The following is an 18,578-nucleotide window of genomic DNA, read 5'->3' as shown; positions in this document are numbered from 1 at the left end:
CCATCCTCAGTTACCTAAAGATCAGAGATTTTAGCACAGCTCTGAAAATGGCCACGGGAGTGTTCAAAGGTGACTACGTTATTTGAGAAGGTGACTAAGTAATAGCAAGAGAGCTTTGGCCAATCAGCAGCCCTTGGAATGGTGATGTCAGATATTCACATTTTCCTACCTCAACACCTCAACAACAGTTTAAAAAGAAAAAAACAATGTGATGCACCAGGAATCCTTTGTTATTATATACTAACCAGACTGTGCATGGCACATTTTATTTCTATAAAACTATTAAAACTATTACAAAATATTCAAAAATACATTTTAGTAAATTGACAGCGGTTATTTATCAGTTTATTAATGCAAAACATCCTTTGCCCCCCTCCTCTGTACAAACTATTCTCCATTGTCACATAATAGCCAACATGTGCGCTTTTTAAAAAATATTTTCTCATAAATTTCTTCTTCTTGATTTTGAAGGTAAAAATAAGAGAGTTTCTCCCCCACCTCCCCAGAGTTTTGCAGATGAATCAAGGTGTGTGTAACAGTCTTGCGTTCCAAGAGTGTGGTTGAAAAGGGGTGGCTCTTATCTTTTATACAAAGCAAAATATTTCCAAAGACAATTAGAAACAATACAGAAGCTGACATTACATTTGATACTATTTAAATTAAAATAATATATTCTTATATTTTACACTATTTCAAAAAAAATGAAATGTGACTGTTAAGTATTGATCTCTCTCTCTCTAAAAAAAAATTGAATTTACAATTCTGTGTATAAAAATATAATTTACGGACCCCCTCCCCCCCTGTCTATGGAGTAGTATGTCTTTCGTTTGTTCCAGGACTCGCTGTTGTAGAAGAGCAAAGCAACGTACAGATGGGAGGGACAGAAGTTTTACTTTTGGAAAGTCTGGACGTGTGTCACACATAGAAAAATAGAACTCTGTGCACTTTTGCTTGGCCTTGCAAAATAATTTTCTTCTCCCCGTTGAGTGTACAGTTCACATGATAATAAATTATCAAAGAAACTATTTAAGGCTCTTGAAGGTCGGGTTCATATCCTTTAAAACATCTATTTCAAAATACCAAACAAATAAATATCCAGGAGATGAGGACAACGAAACAATCAAACAGACAACAAAATAGAAATCAAATAAAAAATATATATATTTCTCAACTAAACTGGGGGGGGGGTATTCCTGGGCTCTTCCTGCTCCTTAAAGTCTACTTTGGACTGTCCTACTATTATTATTATTGTTTTAAAGTCTTTCATTCTCTTTCTTTCCTTCTTCATCTTAGTTTTCTCCCCTCCCCGCCCTTTGTACTATTTTCATCATCGTCATTGTTCACTTGCAGGCCGCTTTCCCATGGTAAACCATGCTCAGAGTGGCTCACAACACCAAGAAGTTTACATAAGGTGATTCTCTGTTCTTATGACAGGTCAAGGTGGGGTGTGGAGATCCGTCCCCCTCAGCTGGCCATGCCCAGTGGGTGTATCATCTCAGAATCCAATACCCAGCGGCCAATGTGGTAGAGGAGGCGGGAATACCAGTGGACTCCTGCTGGGGCGTCGTCCAGGGCAGCGGCTGGGAAAAGGACTGGGGAGGAGAGGCCGCTGGGGTACAGCATTGCCAGGAGAGCGTGAGTGACTCGGAAAGGGGCAAACGCCCAGTGGGCCCAGCTATGCTCCTCAATGACCGCATAGCACGACGCCAGCACCTGATTGATGAGGATAGTGCCCTGAGCAGTGAGCGGGGCGTAGGCACCCAAAGCCTCTTCCCGCAGGGACACGCTGCGCACCTCGGCCTGCAACAGTGTCTGGCTCCCTTTGCCCAGCACGTAGACGCGTTGACCCGGCTGAACGCGGCTGGCGAAAACAGGCTGGGGCTTGGAGTGGTTCTGTGGTGGGGCCACGAAAAGCAGGTGAGCCGCCGTGAGCAAGAGGCGCGCCCGGGGCCGTTGGGTCTCGATCACGTAGAAAAGCTTGCGGACGGGAGGCTCCTCCTGGTCCAGGAAGGCGAGGAACTCGCTGTAGAGCAGCTGCCCTTGCACGTCAGCTGCCAGGACCCGGTCTCCAGGGTGGAGGTCCTTCACCAGCTTGGTGCCTCCTTGCTCCAGGTTCACCCAAGCCGATCCAGGGAAGCAACCGCCCGATTTGGCCGCCACTGAGTTCTCTGGAGGTGGGAGAAGGGAAGGAGTGTTAGAAGAGAGTGAGGGCACCAACGAGAAACAGAACAAATCGGGACAACTGTCAGGGACCTGTTGAAATCCCAATCCTGAATCTTACCAGGAGCAGGAGGACAGTATAGATTTGGAACAGTGGTTTGCAGAGGGACATAGTTCAGAAGGCAGAAGCTGGGAAATACTGGATGGGGAACAGCTAGGAGACGAAATACTGGGAGAGAGAGGGTTAACAGATTCACAGTCTCTGGGCAGCATTCACACACCCCTTCTCCAAAGTCACAGAGAGCTCAGAAAGTGGCAGAACAGAAGGTACAGAGGGTTATCAAGCTCAGATTACAAGATGTAGGAGTGACGTAAATTAATAAGGACAGAAGGGGGTGGGATCCTTAATCGGGAGAACCACCATTCTGAGTGCCATGGGGGAGGAAACCAATTCCTGGAAGCCTGACAACAAGAAGCAATATCTAGCAACAACACAAGTGAAACTCGGAGTTATCAGGGATACTAAACTGCCACCCCCCGTATCTCTCTAGCTCCCCCTTTCACACAATTTCTATGACATCACATGGTGCAACGTGATGTCATCCTGCCTGTGTGTTTCCCTACCCCAGCCAGCCAATCATGCTGGAATGGGGTGGGAGGTGTACCGTGTGGCGGCAGAACTTATTGCATTATGTTGTAAAGCATGGCGAAACTTGGTCACTGGAGATCAGATGCAGCCCTCTAGCCATCAGGGCTGGCCCTGGGCCATACACCTCACTGGTGCTGCTTTGCACTCGGCCTGGTTGTTTTTGCCTGGCTGGAAAGAGTCCTTGATCCCCATTAATGCTTTTTGCTTGAATGGCTTGAGGATAGAGGGCTTGTGTAGAAACTAGCCTACCAAACAAAGGCAAAATTCACATTCATTGACTTTTAACTCTGCTCTGACCACCACTGGCAAGTTGCCCCAGAAAAATTGCCCAGGAATAAGTGTGGCCCTCAAGCCCCATTCCTGCAGTGGAATTTACAAGGAAGAGGGATCTGAGAGACACAGGCTTTTGTAACTCTCTAGCCAATTGTTCTGATACAGTGTGCGCGAAAGTCAATAGTTCCCTCTCAAATTTGGCTCAATTTAAAATAAACATTGGACGCATCAGAACTAATTCTACTGTGGCTTCTCTAATAGTAAGATGGCGATGAGAATAATAGTAGTAATGTTGTTGTTGTTGTTAAACTGCCCTTCAACGCAAAGTTTCCCAAGACAGGGTACAAATATTCCAATAAAGCACAACAACAGCATTAAAACAAAAATATATTACTCAACAAGATGGCGACAAAGCACAGCTGAATATATTTCCTACAAGATAGCCTGGCTACAAGCTTTTCTGTCCCTCGAAGTCAGAAACAAGAGTTTCTGATGCTCAGGCTGTGAGAGCCAATTCTTACAAACCGAAAATGGAACTTTCCAAGCGCAAGTGGGCAATATCAGCAGGCTTGGGGGGTGAGGGGTACCCAATATTTGCAGGAGTACATAAATTCTGTAGGGAAAGAACCCTAAAAAGTGGGGGAGTCTAACCCCCCCCCAACAATTCTATGTTTCTGATACAGTGGTACCTCGGGTTAAGAACTTAAATTGTTCTGGAGGTCCGTTCTTAAACTGAAACTGTTCTTAACCTGAAGCACCACTTTAGCTAATGGGGCCACCCGCTGCCGCCGCGTGATTTCTGTTCTAATCATGAAGCAAAGTTCTTAACCCGAGGTACTATTTCTGGGTTAGTGGAGTCTGTAATCTGAAGCGTCTGTAACCTGAAGCGTATGGAACCCGAGGTACCACTGTAAATCAATAAAATAGATATTTTGAAAAATGAGGACCGAGCATCGTCAGAGGCCACAGAACGCTGGCTGATGACCGGAGGATCCTGAGGTCAAGCCACACTCTCTCCCTCTGGTCAGCCCTGTCTCCCACCCTCCTGGAGTGTTTGTGGTTGCCTGGAATGTGTCCCTGAACTCAGTAGTGTTTCCTGGTGGTGAGGATGGAGGAAAGAGAGGGGTGTGTGTGAGAGAGAGTTTGTGTAGAAACCAGCCTATGGTGCACTGGAAAGAGATACATTGGCTGCTCATCTCACTTTTGCCTCTGGTACCACACACCACTTGGTAGGAAAGGTGCCCCACCCGTGCTCTAGACTAGAGCACTGGGGGAAGTCCAAAGGGTGGTTAGATACAGCCGTCCAGGGACTCTGCTACATTAGTAAAGATAAAGCATTTTATATGCGTTGTAACACCGTGACACCAGATGGCGCTGTGGGGTTCCATCTTTCACCAACGTGATATATCCCACTTTGAGGTTTACAACGCATTTCCTGAAACACTTTCTGGACATATCTAGATCCAGCCCAGCATTGCCCGAAGCAGCTGCCACCACAACCAGAGCGCACCACGACACACTGACGCAGCAGGAGGCCCCACTGTTGTCGTTTTGCTCAGGGCTCCTGTCAAACCTGGAGCTGGCCCTGGGAAGGATTGACGTTTGTGACGAAAAGGGCTTTCTGGCAGCTCACTAAGAGAATTGGGCTGGCTCCTCCTTCACTACTCCTTCCTGAAAATGGTCCCTGACTAAGAGTATTGCCATTCAGTCCCCTCCAGCAGAGCACAGTCATCCTTTTGTGGCTGGGGCAGAGGCTCTGTGCGACTCCAACAAATGCACTGTGCTGCTTCTTTGGGGGGGGGGTGCAAGATAACAGGTGCAGGAGCCTTTGGGAGGACGTCTGCTCTGCAGCACGAGAGTGATGGGACCTGTTGATGGCATTTTACCATTGCACTGTGGAGAGTGTATTATGGTCTGTGTGTGTGGTTTGGGAGCTGCACAGTCAGCAGAAAAACAATGCTGTCCAGGCTTGTAAAGACTGCAGAGAATAATTGGGTGCACTCTTCCCACCTTAGATCAAATCTATGCTGTCAGGTGCCATAAGAAAGCAGCAGAGATATTGCAGGATAGTACGGACCCCGGAAATGATCTCTTTCAGCTTCTGCCTTCTGGAAGAAGGTATAGGGTTATAAAGGCCAGGACTAGCCACCTGAGAAACAGTTTCTACGCAAATGCAATTCTGGTTCTAAACACAGCATAAGGGGTCTCTATAGTATAGTGTATTTTAAAATGGGGTTTCAGAGTTTTTAGAGGTTTTTGAATGTTTTATGTAGTTTTTCAGTTTCATTGTTCTGCATGGGACAATGACAATAAAGATATTGTATATATGGGCCAATGGGGCTGCAAGCAGATGCCTTCACTTTGGCCTGCAGCTTATTCACCTTGCTGCTAATCTTGCACCAAAGTGGAGCTGCTTCTGCAAAGCTCCCTCTTCTCCTGGCTCGGGTCCATGTCTGCTCCTAGATCACTACTTATAATTATGATTCTAATACATTCCTAAGTGCAAGGGAAAATCCAGGGTTTAATTTGAGTAGGGATCAGCCCAGGAACTTGCCTTGAATGCCAGAGGAATAATTAAGAAGGGAGTGCTTGGAACGTGCGTAAGGAAAGCCTCGTCTCCTCACCGCTGGACATAGGTATTAAATATCTCGGGTTGATTATTTCCTGCCTGTCCTTTTTGTATTTAAATGCTTGGTGCCTAGGTGATACTGGGAAAATCCCAGCTGCGGCCACATTACTGATTCTCAGAGCTTGCTGCCGTCATTTCCCACAAAACTCTTCTTGCCACAACCACAGCCCTTCCTGCTTTTATCCTCACTGGTACATTGGAACAGGCTAAATCAGGCATCCCCAGACTTGGCCTTCCAGCTGTTTTGGGACTACAGTTCCCATCATCCCTGACCACTGGTCCTGTTAGCTAGGGATGGTGGGAGTTGTAGTCCCAAAACAGCTGGAGGGCTGAATATGAGGATGCTAAATCACTAGCTAAATTAAAATGGGTCAGAATAGCCATGGTCTACCTCTGCATATCTGGGGAGAGGAGACCAGCTTCCAGATTCAAGAGTGTAGCTCTGAGCCTTGCAACTACGCCTTTTTTTAAAAAGATTAAATGCTGGGAAAATCCCTACCGTTGGCAACAATGCCGGGCTGAGTGGAGGTGCATTATAATGCCAGACGAGGAGTTTCTAGCAAAACATGCCTGCCTCCTTCCCAGGACGGGCTAGGAAGCTTTGAAATCTAATCTCCCTCCCGCCTTGTTCCTTTCCCACCCGCGCATGTTTATACACCTGCTCCCTTACCTATGAAGTTAGCACGCATCACAGTGGAATGAAAGAAGGAGCAGAGAAAGTGTTAAGGGGCTCTCCCTTCTTCTCCCTTTCTCAGCTGCCCAGATGCTACTCACACAAAGCGATTACAATGAAAAGCAGCGGGGGAGGGGAACCCCACCCAAGGCAGCGTTTTGCCCTTTTCCCTTTTGTCTTTAAAGTTCGCACATTGGAGACACCTGCCCCGGGGTTGCCGGTGTAAGGTGTGCGATGGGGACACAGATTGGTTTTCATTCGGGAAGGGAGGACCTGTCAGTTTGGCTTCATTGATGTCTCTTGTTTTTCCACTCTTAAGCTCAGCTCGTTTCTGCAGCAGTTCGCAACTCGTGAAAATTAGCCAGCATTTTAATATTCGTATCTTTGGGTGCAGGTGTTCCCATTAATAACATTTACCCAGCCCATTTTGAAAATGCTTATATTTTCCCTATTTTAGCAACTCTTTCATATATGCCCTTCACCCCTTCATATACGCATTTTTGGGTTGAAGAACTGCATTGCAAAATTCAGGGAAGTAAACGTTTCTAAGGATGGCTGCATTCTGGTGTTGTCGGCAACTTAAGTGAAAAGGTAACTGAATTTCTCTCATATCCCAGGCTTGAACTCAAGGATGTGAAACCAGCTGTCCTTCTAAGCAGTGCCGGATTTACGTATAAGCTAAAAAAGCTATACATAAGGCCCCACTCTCTTGGGAGCCACCCAAAAATTAAAGGAAAAACAACCTGGATGTTCATTTCCAAAATATAAGATTAAAAAACAAATAAAATAAAGCCTACATACAGCAACAGTGTTTTGTGTTGTGTAGGCTCCTATGATGTAACTAATGGGCTCCGCCTGCTAGCCTGCTCCCTAAAATATCACTGGTTTGCTCATTTCTATATATAGGGTGCCTACATTCTGCATGGACTTTGCATTCTGCATGGACTTTTCAACAATTACATTGATAAAATACATATTTTGTTATGTGCAAATGGCTTTAGATACCTATTAGGTCCATAAATTACCATATAGCATATATTCAACACAAAAAACAGCGACAATTTGTTGACAAAGGACAACTGGACATATAAAGGGCCCCATTACCTTCAGTAGCTTAGGGCCTCATCAAACCTAAATCCAGCTCTGCTTCTAAGGTTGGGTTGCCACATTTCTACGCAATGGTGCTGTCAGGGAACAACCGTGAGGCAGAAGTCCTGAGCCCTACTCAGTAGGAGAGCAGGACTCACCACGTTTTGGAGTTCAGTAAGTGAAGGAAAACACATCAAAAGGGTGGGGTTGGGGTCTGTACGTGAGCATTAAGTCCAGAGTCTAAAATCAGCTCACTTAAGCTAGAGTTTATAGACAGGGTTTCAAGTCCAGGGATCCATTTATTTTCCCCCTCCCTCAGTTTAATATTTTATTATCATTGAATTAAGAGTTGCATGTGAATGGATATGATGAATCATATCAAAAACAGGGATAATGGGAATTGTAGTCCCAAAACATCTGGAGGGCCGAGTTTGCCTATGCCTGAACTAAACCCACTGAAATGAATGAACATGACTAAGTTAGGTCTATGAATTTCAACAGGTCTACTCTGAACAAAACAGAGCTGAATGCCACTCACAGAAATCAAAAGGGGATTTTTTTTTAATTTCCATGAACACTTCAAGCGTGTAGATAGTGATCTTGAAAAATCCACCCTGAGCCAAGGAAACATTTGTGTGGGTGCTGCTTTGGTCTGCCAAGTGGGTAATGTTTGGAACAATATCAAGGGCACCAGTTGCTGCTGATTATTATTGTTGTTGTCTTTTAAACCAGAAATGTTCCCATTCTAAAATGAAGCCCTCATCTTTAAACAAAAACTGTTATGTCACAAATTTAAAAACGTCATTAGAATTCCATCCCACCTTTCTTCAAAGGTGGCACACATGGTTTTCCCGCTCTCCATTTTTTCCTCACAACAACTCTGTGAGGTAGGGTGGCCTAAGAGAAAGTGACTGGCCCAAGATCACCCAGTGAGCTTCAGGACTGAGGATTTGAACCCTGGTCTCCCAGGGCCTAGTCCAACACTTTAACCACCACACCACATCTGGGTTGGGTGCTTGTTTCTGAACGTTCCTTGGCCGGAGCAGCCATCTGCTGGCCTCACCTTGGCTATTGCCGTGCTTGAATGGCCCATGACCAAGAGCAAACCCTTTGGGCCAGGTTTCCCGCCAACCCTGGGGTCTGAGGCCATAATATGTTCATGCAGGAGATTTATCTTCCTAAACAGGCTGAGCACATATGCCCTGCCCGTTCTCCCCTTCTGTCAGACAACCAGTTCTTTGGACATGCAAAAATCCATCCTATAAACCTGGGGTCACCAGTGCTGCACTTGCAGGTGGGCCTGTGCCTATATAGACCTCATCTGGTGCCCACGGGACCCACAACCCCACCCCTTTCCCCACTGAAATTTATGCTCAAAAGAAGACTTATTTTGTAGCTAACTTTTTTCAAGCACTTCCCCGCTAGCTGCGGCCTACTTTGAAATTGCCCCACTCTGTTGCAATTACGGTAGGCTTTAAAGAAACCCCTTCTGTCGACTCCAGTAGAAGACTATTCAACTGCTTGCTGTCCATTACTTACTTACACACACACACACACACACGGTTTTGCACAAGACTCATGTTTGCCTTTCCAGGGCCCCCAGTGGCGTAGCGTGGGGGGTGCAGGGGCCCCCGGCTGCACCGGGTGCAACATCTGGGGGTTAGGGTTAGGGGGCGCAAATCCACGGGTTAGGGGGCGCAAATTACTTGCCTTGCCCCGGGTGCTGACAACCCACACTACGCCACTGAGTGCCCAACAAATAAAACTATACTGCTGCCATACTTCCTGTGGCAGATAATATACATGGGTGACTGTTGGAATCAAGGAAGTTTGGGAGGGAGGATTGATGAGGCAGGAGGATAAAAAACAAATAAATTTGCTCTTTATTCTTCAGAACAACTCATACTTTAAATAGGTGCCTCCTACTCCACTCCATCAGCTAAATCTGTACTGCGAAAATATAATTTATATATTTGTGGTTCTGTGTCTGTCTCTGTGATTTGTTTTGCTTTGGTTTTGGTAATTTTTTTATTATCTGTATACAGTGGTTCCTCTGGTTAAGAACTTAATTCGTTCTGGAGGTCCGTTCTTAACCTGAAACTGTTCTTAACCTGAGGTACCACTTTAGCTAATGAGGCCTCCCGCTGCCGCTGCACAATTTCTGTTTTCATTCTGAAGCAAAGTTCTTAACCCGAGGTACTGTTTCTGGGTTAGCGGAGTCTGTAACCTGAAGCGTCTGTAACCTGAAGTGTCTGTAACCTGAGGTACCACTGTATTTAATTCCAGATCCAATCTTTATGCATATAAAGTTGCTAGGGTGGCCATTTACACATTACCAAAGAAGAGGAGATTCGCCAGCACAAAAAATGAAGACACCAACGAGTGTAAAATTTGCACATGGACAGGTGACCTCCATCCCTGCTTAGTCTGCCGTTCAGGTGCTGAAACTGTTGATGGGACAATATAAAGACCTTTGCAGCAGACAGTCTTTCAGATTGACCATCTTCTGATCACTCTTCAAGACAGAGGGCTGACCTTTGCAGATTAGGGCCCCAGTCCTGCTAAAAGTTAAGTACCACGCAATGCTCCTGTTCTTGTGTAAAACTAGAACTTACTTGGGAGAAAAGACAGCTTCTCCCACTAATATATGAAGTCTACATGTAAAAATCACATCCTATATATTTGTATCTATACAATGCACACACACACACCTTTCAAAAATATAGTCTAAACTTTCTTTTGCCACTCTGCAATGTCTTAAAAGAGCAAAAAGGTGTGGCCGGCCAAATGACCTCAGCAAGGCAACTCTCACCCTAGGGTCATTTTGCCATCTCTATAAGATTTATCTGCCAGATATAAATTATCACCATCATTGCACCAGGCATTGAGTGCAGCTGTGTGGTAGCTGCAGTAAAAGCATTGACTGTAGGGGCTCATATTTCTGTTTCATCCAAAGCAAGCAAATCCATGAGCACCACCTACACTGAAGTCAATAGACATGTTAAGTCATGCCAATGGTTCTACAGTGAGTAGGACTTAGCTGACTACAACCCTTACATTGTGTGTGTGTGTGCACGTGTGTGCACGATAAATTTTATAAGCATATATATGCACATAAAACCTGTGCAACTGTTGCTGGAATAATGTAGGGGCAGTATAAAACTAGGGAGCTGTACTCTGCAGTAGCCACTGAAACTCTGTTACTATGGAAACGCAGTTGCCAGGGAGAAGAGGGACCTTGTGCCCTCGGATTTGCTTCAAACAGCAGACAAAATCTGTGGTCCTCCTAATGGCTTCACAGGTCCCATGTCCGCACACTTTTAATTTGGCTCATTACTGGCCCAGTTTGAACAGGCATAACTCAGCTCAGAGAAGATGAATGCAGCCACTAAAAGGTGTGCACACCAAGATTTCTTCCTACCCATCTCTGAAATAAAGACCCTATTTATCCTGGTCTGTCATTTTGTGACCTGTCCTTCCCCCAACCCCAAGCCTGCCTTGTCCTCTGCATCACCAAATCAAGACTGCAAGATCTTTGGAGCAGGGATTTTTGACTGAATGTTTTTGCATTTTGCCTGGACATGAGCCTTTTCACTCTCTTGTAACATAAGGCCAGGCCCAAGCTAAACGGACTGTGTTCATCTTGAGCTGACTGACTACGTTTGTCTTGAGCTGATTCTCTTTCAGCCAGGACAATACTGAAAGGCAGGAGAACAAAGAAAATAAAGAGTCTTCTGTCTCTCCCAGAACCTGAAGCCTCAATTCCTTCTCATAAACGTCAGCCAATACCATGTCTACTGTAATATACCAACTTCCTTGGACATATTTATTGCCTGAAACAATTTAACACCTTTCTCCGAAGAAACCAAACATATTGGGTGGGTCTCTGACTCTACCCAGGAAGTTAAACATCAGAGCTCAAACAAATGCTTTTCAAGCTCAAACAAGGAGCAGTTTTCAAATTCAGATTCAGATGTGGGTTTTTGTTTCTTGCTGAATACTTGTATTCAGATCAAAAACCTTTGAGGACTTTCTTTTGCTTACAGATACCCCAAATTCACCCAGGGTCAAGCTACTCTCTCACGGAGGACACAGCAGCCACCCCCAGGGATTGTGAGATGAAATCCCAGGTCCTTAGAAAACTTGGAGGAGATACTTAACCTTGTGCCCTCAATATAGCATTGCTTTGGATCAGCATAGTTCACATGGGCCAATTTTACAACATAAAAAAAAAAATCCTTAGTACCCATAGGACCAGGAATAATAATAATAATAGTAATAATAGTCCATCACAAGTTCTCCTTAGTAATTATGCATGGTCAAAGCAGATCTCCAAAGAAGGTGACAGATACTACAGTTTTATGAATGAGGAACTTCCTCAAGGTTACACAGAGAGTTCATGCATGAAAAAGGATTTGAACTCAGCAAGCATCCCTACTTCAAAGTCAACACTCAGTTTGTTGCAAGAGTTGGACAAGAAAGAACATAAAAAGCATGCCATGATCCCAAACACACTTGTTTGGAAACAAGTGTTTTCCCCATGACATAGAGATACCATTTCCATGGTGCCACTATTGAGTACCAACACACTGGGACTTTCAGATATAACATGCACCAGGATGTAGTTCTTTGAAAGGCCACCACAGGATGATAATTTTAATGTATCTGGTGCCATAAACATTTCCTATTCCTGGAACTGCTTTCCTAAACACCTCTGTGCCTCTCTCTCCTACTTCAAAAAACCCAACTCCAAATCCACATTTTTGATGTAACCTTTGGCACAACCAAGTAGCCACTTGTTGAAACACACCACTTGAATGAAGCTCACAGACCACTGGTGGTCCATGGACCACAGTTTCTGAACCACCTGGATCAGCCCATCTGCTGGCAATCTAAATGGAGTCATATTACAAGTCAGAACATTCCATCCAAGGAGATCTGGGTTCCAGCTTCATTGCTATGTTTAAAGCTGCTCTTGGCTGTGGGTTAACTGGCTTAGACAGATGAAGAAAGGTGGTAGCCAGGCACCAGAGGGGAGCCTCAGGAACAGTTAGCAGCTGCCAGATCTTTTCTCAGTCAACTGGAATGAAAGACTTAATACCCCAAGAACTGTACCATCATCCTTGAATGTCATAGAAGCAGCAACCTTTCTAAACCAAAGACAAACAGTGCAGTCCTGTAGGTGTTTACTCACAAGTAAGTTGCACAGTGTTGTAAATTGCTTCAGGACTTTTTGTTGTGGGAAGTGAGTCACAAATTTAATAAACCAATAAATATAAACGGTGTTCAGTGGGGAACACTGTTTCAAGGGAAGGGGCACCGGTCTCAGTAGGTATCTGAAGAACTTGAGATACATGTCACATTTGTGGCATTGTCACAAATCTACATAAAAATTGCACATGGTTGCAGGTAGTTTCGATCTTACCAGAATTGCACTTTGCAAGTGCATCCAGACTGCAGAAAAATATTAAAGGGAAGGGAAGCAGGCAAATTTGGGACTTGAAACAAAAGTTTGTGGCTTTGTTTCCATGTAAGTGTGCATAGTGTTGCAGTCTTAGACTGACTACTCCATCTCCCCAGAAATCTTGGTGAGTCAGGAAGGGGAAGAGGGATGACTATGGGTATCAATTAGAGAACTATCAAGTACCTCCACAAAACTACAATTCTCACCATCCTCTGGGAAAGCTGTTGCAGTTAAACTGGTATACATTTGGAATGCAACAAAGAGTTTCAAAGGGTGGGCCAAGAAGACCCATCTGAAGATCGCTGGACACCCCAGGCTCTCAGAAAACAGCACCAGAAGGCAGGATGTGGGCATAAGTTGCCCTCACAGCTTTCTCTCAAAGGAAAAAGTAGAACTGAGTGCTTCTGCCATACTTTCCAGACATGAGATATCATGGTAGTCCTACCCCAGGGGTAGCTAAGATGCCATCCTCTAATATTGGACCCTAACTCCCATCAGCACCAGCCAGCATGGTCCATGGTCAGGGATGATGGGAGCTGGAGTCCAACGACATCCTGCCCCACCTCAACATCAGGTGTAGTGTCTGGGGAGGATGTGCAGGGCCTCACTCTGAGTGAGAAGGAAGGCACTCAGATGCAATAAGGAAAGATTCCCAGATACATCTTGCCAAGGGTTCTCCATATGACCATTCGGTCCAGTATCTAAAATGACCTCACGGTCCCACCCTCCAACATCAAGAGGTTTTGCAAAATAAGCTGTGTGAGCTGGCTGAAGTCAAGTGCCACGCTGGGTTTCAACGGAGCCAGGATGCTGAAACCCATCTTCCCTCTCTGTCTTTCAAGTTCCCTCTTCCTTCCTGAGTGGGCTATTTCCAGAGCAAATTTCCTCCTAAAAGCAGGCTGGGTCGGGGCAGCCAGTGGCTCGGCTCCCTCTGTGGCTAGCCGGCTGAGCAATTACATTTCGAAATCAACCCTTGGAACCTTTCCTAATGCCTTTTCTCAGGAAGGGGTAAAATAGGAAAAAGAAAACAAAACAGATTGGTATTGATCGGCTAGCAGTTTTATCTCCAAGGCTTGGGCGTGGAGGGTGGGGAAGGAACCGAACAGAAATCTTCGGAGAGGAGGCAAAGATGCCCTTTGCGAGGAAGCGAAAAGAAAAGTTCCTGACACCTTCAGACAACCTCCCTCCACCCCCCGCCAGCCCCCCCTGTTCCCCCCAAAGTCCCGTCTTCTTCAGCCTAGGCTTTATTTGCACACTCGGAGGGGCCTGATGAATAGGTCCAGTTGTGTAGCAACTCAGTAAACATGCCAGCAAGCTGGCGGAGGTGTGAAAATCTGCTTCTTTGAGCAGGCCCTTATTTGGGTTCTCTAATTAAAATCCAATAAAAGGCCAGCATTGTCATTCTGATCTGTGCAATAAAAGGGAGGCACTCTCAGAAGAGAGGACACTTCCAACACTCCACCCTGCCGCCCCCCAGGCCCCCTATTTGTTCAGGTGTGTGGGGGGGCTCTATGCCAATTCACACACGCATACTTTTGCAAAAAGAAGACCCTATACAACCCTGCTGCCCCCTCCCCACCAAAGGCCTTCCAAGAGCTATTTGCACAGACCAAGACACTTTTCCAAAACACTCAAGATGTGTATTTGAAATTGAAATGGAGGAGCTTGCTCTCAGTCTCTCTCTCTTCCCGCCCCCCGCCCTCGCCCGCACCAGCCCCCACGATCCGTCTTGTCTCTTATACGGTGCCTTCCCCCTCTTGACAGTCATTCAGGCCTTGGGGCGAGGGCAGCTCGCCTCTTTTGCATTCCAATCTCTGGGATCATACTTTTTGCAAACAGAGATGGCGGCTCAGAGAATCTCCTCTGCCTGGACCGCTTTGGTTTTTTAATCTCCTCATCGCATTCTCAGTCATGAAACCAGCGCTCGGCCATTGGAAACCAGCTGGAGCAGACGGGATTCAAGCCAGCGCTGGGGAAATCCACCTTGTACAGTCACACGACCTCGTGTGACATGCCCCCCAAGTTACCCCCTCCCTTCCCAAATCCTGAGCGTGCCCCGAATCTCCATGCCCAGATTGAGCCTGGTGGGGCCATTTGCTTCTGATGGAATTGGATGGTGCTGAAGATGAGTATGGGCACCCAGTTTAGGCCTTACCAACACGGCACCCTCCATGCTACAAACCAGGGCTGATGGGAGTTGTAGTCCAACCATCTTCGGAGGGCACCCAGTTGGCAAAGGCTGCTTTGGAGTACAGCACTTGAAATGGTTGTTGAAAGATCTATAAAGGGCGAATTCTTCCCTGATGCGAAGGCCCTATAAAACCATTTATTATTGTAGTATTGTTCCTTTTGTGTTGACCTTGTGGGTGGTAGCTCGGCTAAGAGATAATTTACTCCAGAAGGCAGGTGAGATTGAAAACTTGGATTAGAGCTGATTTGACTCCTCTGGCGGAAACCAAACTTTAAAAAAGAAATCTTGCTTAAGTAGAGGTTTAGAACTGGACCTAGGAGGCATGGGCGTAGCCAAAAGGGGGTGAGGGGCAGCTGCCCCCCTAAATTAAGTAAATCAATAAAAATACTTAACTGACTGAGGTTCTCCCCCCCCCCCACATAAATCCTGGCTATGCCCATGCTGGGAGCAAGCTGCAGCAAGATCTGTTGCTCAGACCTAATAGGTTCTCCATATCCCATCTGCCCCTGATCCCCTTTCCTATTTCAGATCTCACCAATTTGGGCATCAAAACTATGGTTTCCTAATTCCATTTAAAACAGCAACAACATGAAATTATAGAAGTAAGGGTTTTTTTGGGGGGGGGTGAGAGTAAAAGTTTTAACTTTGGCACCTTGATATTAAATGGTAGTGCCTAAGATTAAACGAGCAAGACTTCAAATCTAAGTTTCATTTAAAACGTAATTCTGAAATACCAGTTTCAGTGAGAACCTGTTCGAGAGAGCCATAGAAATTCTGAGATCAATGGGAATTTTTAGTTCCAAACTTGGACAAGATTTTGTTGCAGTTCCCCCAGTTGTCTAATTTTAACATTATCATTATCTTGTGATCCATATTTAAACAATTATAGGGTGGAAATGCTGTATTTACATTTGTATATAAGCAGACTATAAATAAATATTTATAAACTAAAACTATTTGGGTTCCTTTACTTAGAAACGAACAACTTTTTCAATACTTATTTTGTGCCCATGGTATTCTAGACTACAGCGGAGATCAAATGCTATAAAAACCTAAAGTTCCCTATCAGAGGTCCTGTGCTTCTAGTAACTGAAGGACAGGACAATTTTTCAAAAGGAGCTAATTTTCTCAACACAGAGATGTAGCAACGGGCACAGCTATATGTGCTGAGTTTTCCCCGTGTCACTGGAGCTAGTGAATGTGCACAAGTGAGACAAAGGGAACTGGCAAGCACTATTACATCATAAGAATAACACTATTATACCATTCCACATTAAAGGTAAAGGTAAAGGGACCCCTGACCATTAGGTCCAGTCGTGACCAACTCTGGGGTTGCGGCGCTCATCTCGCTTTATTGGCCGAGGGAGCCGGCATACAGCTTCTGGGTCATGTGGCCAGCATGACTAAGCCGCTTCTGGCGAACCAGAGCAGCACACAGAAACACCATTTACCTTCCCGCCAGAGCGGTACCTATTTGTCTACTTGCACTTTGTGCTTTCGAACTGCTAGGTTGGCAGGAGTAGGGACTGAGCACGGGAGCTCACCCCGTCGTGGGGATTCAAACCTCCAACCTTCTGATCGGCAAGTCCTAGGCTCTGTGGTTTAACCCACAGCGCCACCCGCATCCCTTACCATTCCACATTATTGCACTGCAATTGTCCTTCACTTCCGAAAGAGTCTTGGGGGAAGGCCCTTTGAACCCTCACACCATTTAGATTCTATGGCTTGCCTCCAGCTACACTCTGCTCAAAGTAGACCAACTGAAATTCATGGTCTGTAATCAAACTAGGTTCTACTCCGAGTGGATTCTAATGGATAAACCTAAGTTAGACAAGTCCCTGCACTTCAGAGGGTCTACTCTAAGTAGAACTTAGTTGGAATCAACTCAGTGGTCCATTTTGTTCATTAATTCAGCCTTTGCCCACCTGGTGGCCTCCAAATGATGTTGGACTACAACTCCCATCAGCCCTAGCCAGCACACTGGCTGGAGCTGATGGGAGTTGTAGTCCAGCAACATCTGGACGTCATTGCATTGGCAAAATCTTCCTTAATCTACAAACTACAGTACAAGTCTGTCTATCTATCTATCTATCATCTATATCATCCATCATCCATCATCCATCATCCATCATCCATCATCCATCATCTATCTATCTATCTATCTATCTATCTATCTATCTATCTATCTCCTGAACTATTTTTGTACATATATCTTCCAAGATGGTTCTTGGCTGCCACCACAAGATGTTCCACACTCACTATGAGGATCATGAAAAGTATGTGAAACAGAAAATGCCACCGTCCATTATTCTTCCTATCTACAATGAGGAAGTCTCTGTCCTAGACTTCTGGATGCTGTTATGGACCAATCTAGTTGTTATTAACTCTGGATCCAGATTTTAACCATGCCCTCTTCAGTGATTGAGTAAGGCCGCAATCCTAACCATGCCTCCCCAGAGGTTTATCCTGTCCAATCTAATTGGGTTGACTTTCAGGTAAGTAGGGCCAGGCAGCAGCCTAAATCTCAAGCACCTTTAGATGTAAATGGTACCTATATATAAACTTGACGTTGTCCAGCATAAACCACCAAGTCCTTTGGGGATTTCTAGTGATCCTACAGCACGCAACATGCACCACAATAATGATTAAACTATCCTGTATGAGTGTGTGTGTGAGTGAGAGAGAGAGAGTGTGTGTGTGGGGACTTAAGTTCCTGTTTTGGAAGTCAGGTTTTGGGGGATGGGAAAGTCTACACAATACAAATGTGTAAAGATAGATGATTTGCAAGAGCTACAGGGTGGAAATCCAGTTGTAGTGCCTTTTTGAAAGGAAATGAATCATTTGGGTCAATTGTTAATTGTAGTAATAATTATTAACTGGGAGAGGGCTGTCAATGGCCACTAGCCACAGAGGCTACTCTCTGCCACCATAGATGGAAGCATAAATGCTTCCGAATAACAGTTACTGGAAACCACAGGAGAGGAGAGTGGCTCCTGCGCTCAGAAACTGCTTTTTCTTCTTATGTTCTTAAATCCAGGTGGATTCTGAAAGTTCTGGATGAGTACCCCTGAGCATTCCCTGAGTAGGAAAGTTAACCCCTCCCTCCTGCCCCTTCCTCTTTGTTTAAGCTTTTTATTTTTTTTTATTTTTGGCATGGCAGAAAAACAAGGAATATTTAGGCACGTCCTCTGTCCAGGGAGGGCAACCAATAACTCTCAAAATGTCATTGGACTACAATGCCCATCATCCCTGACCATTGGCCTGGCTGGCTGAAGCAGACAGAGCTGGACGACAACATCTAGAAGGCTGCAGTTTCCTCATCCCTGGCTTATGCACATATTCTTATGCATACATGAAAATACAAACACCTTCCTGTAAACTAGCCTCGTAAGGCTCAGGTGCTTTGTTTTCACTGCTTAATTAAACAAGTTGTTGCTGTTCAAGGCTTTT

The 18,578-nt window shown here is 45.3% G+C and overlaps 1 protein-coding gene across 1 annotated transcript in view; it reads right to left on the bottom strand.

Annotated features, from left to right (window-relative positions):
• Positions 1 to 223: 223 nt before the first annotated feature.
• The window catches only part of SHH (sonic hedgehog signaling molecule), a 32,067-nt gene continuing 13,712 nt past the window's right edge, over positions 224 to 18,578 (bottom strand). The window contains exon 3 of the mRNA XM_082192534.1: positions 224 to 2,168. Coding sequence (XP_082048660.1) covers positions 1,465 to 2,168 — 704 coding nt within the window. The 3' untranslated portion in view covers positions 224 to 1,464. The remainder of the gene's footprint in view (positions 2,169 to 18,578) is intronic.

This window comes from Podarcis vaucheri (genome assembly GCF_965113315.1).
Source record: "Podarcis vaucheri genome assembly, chromosome: 12".
Classification (NCBI taxonomy): Eukaryota; Metazoa; Chordata; class Lepidosauria; order Squamata; family Lacertidae; genus Podarcis; species Podarcis vaucheri.
Note: the sequence above shows the minus strand (reverse complement) of the source record. Positions and strands in the feature narration are given on the sequence as shown.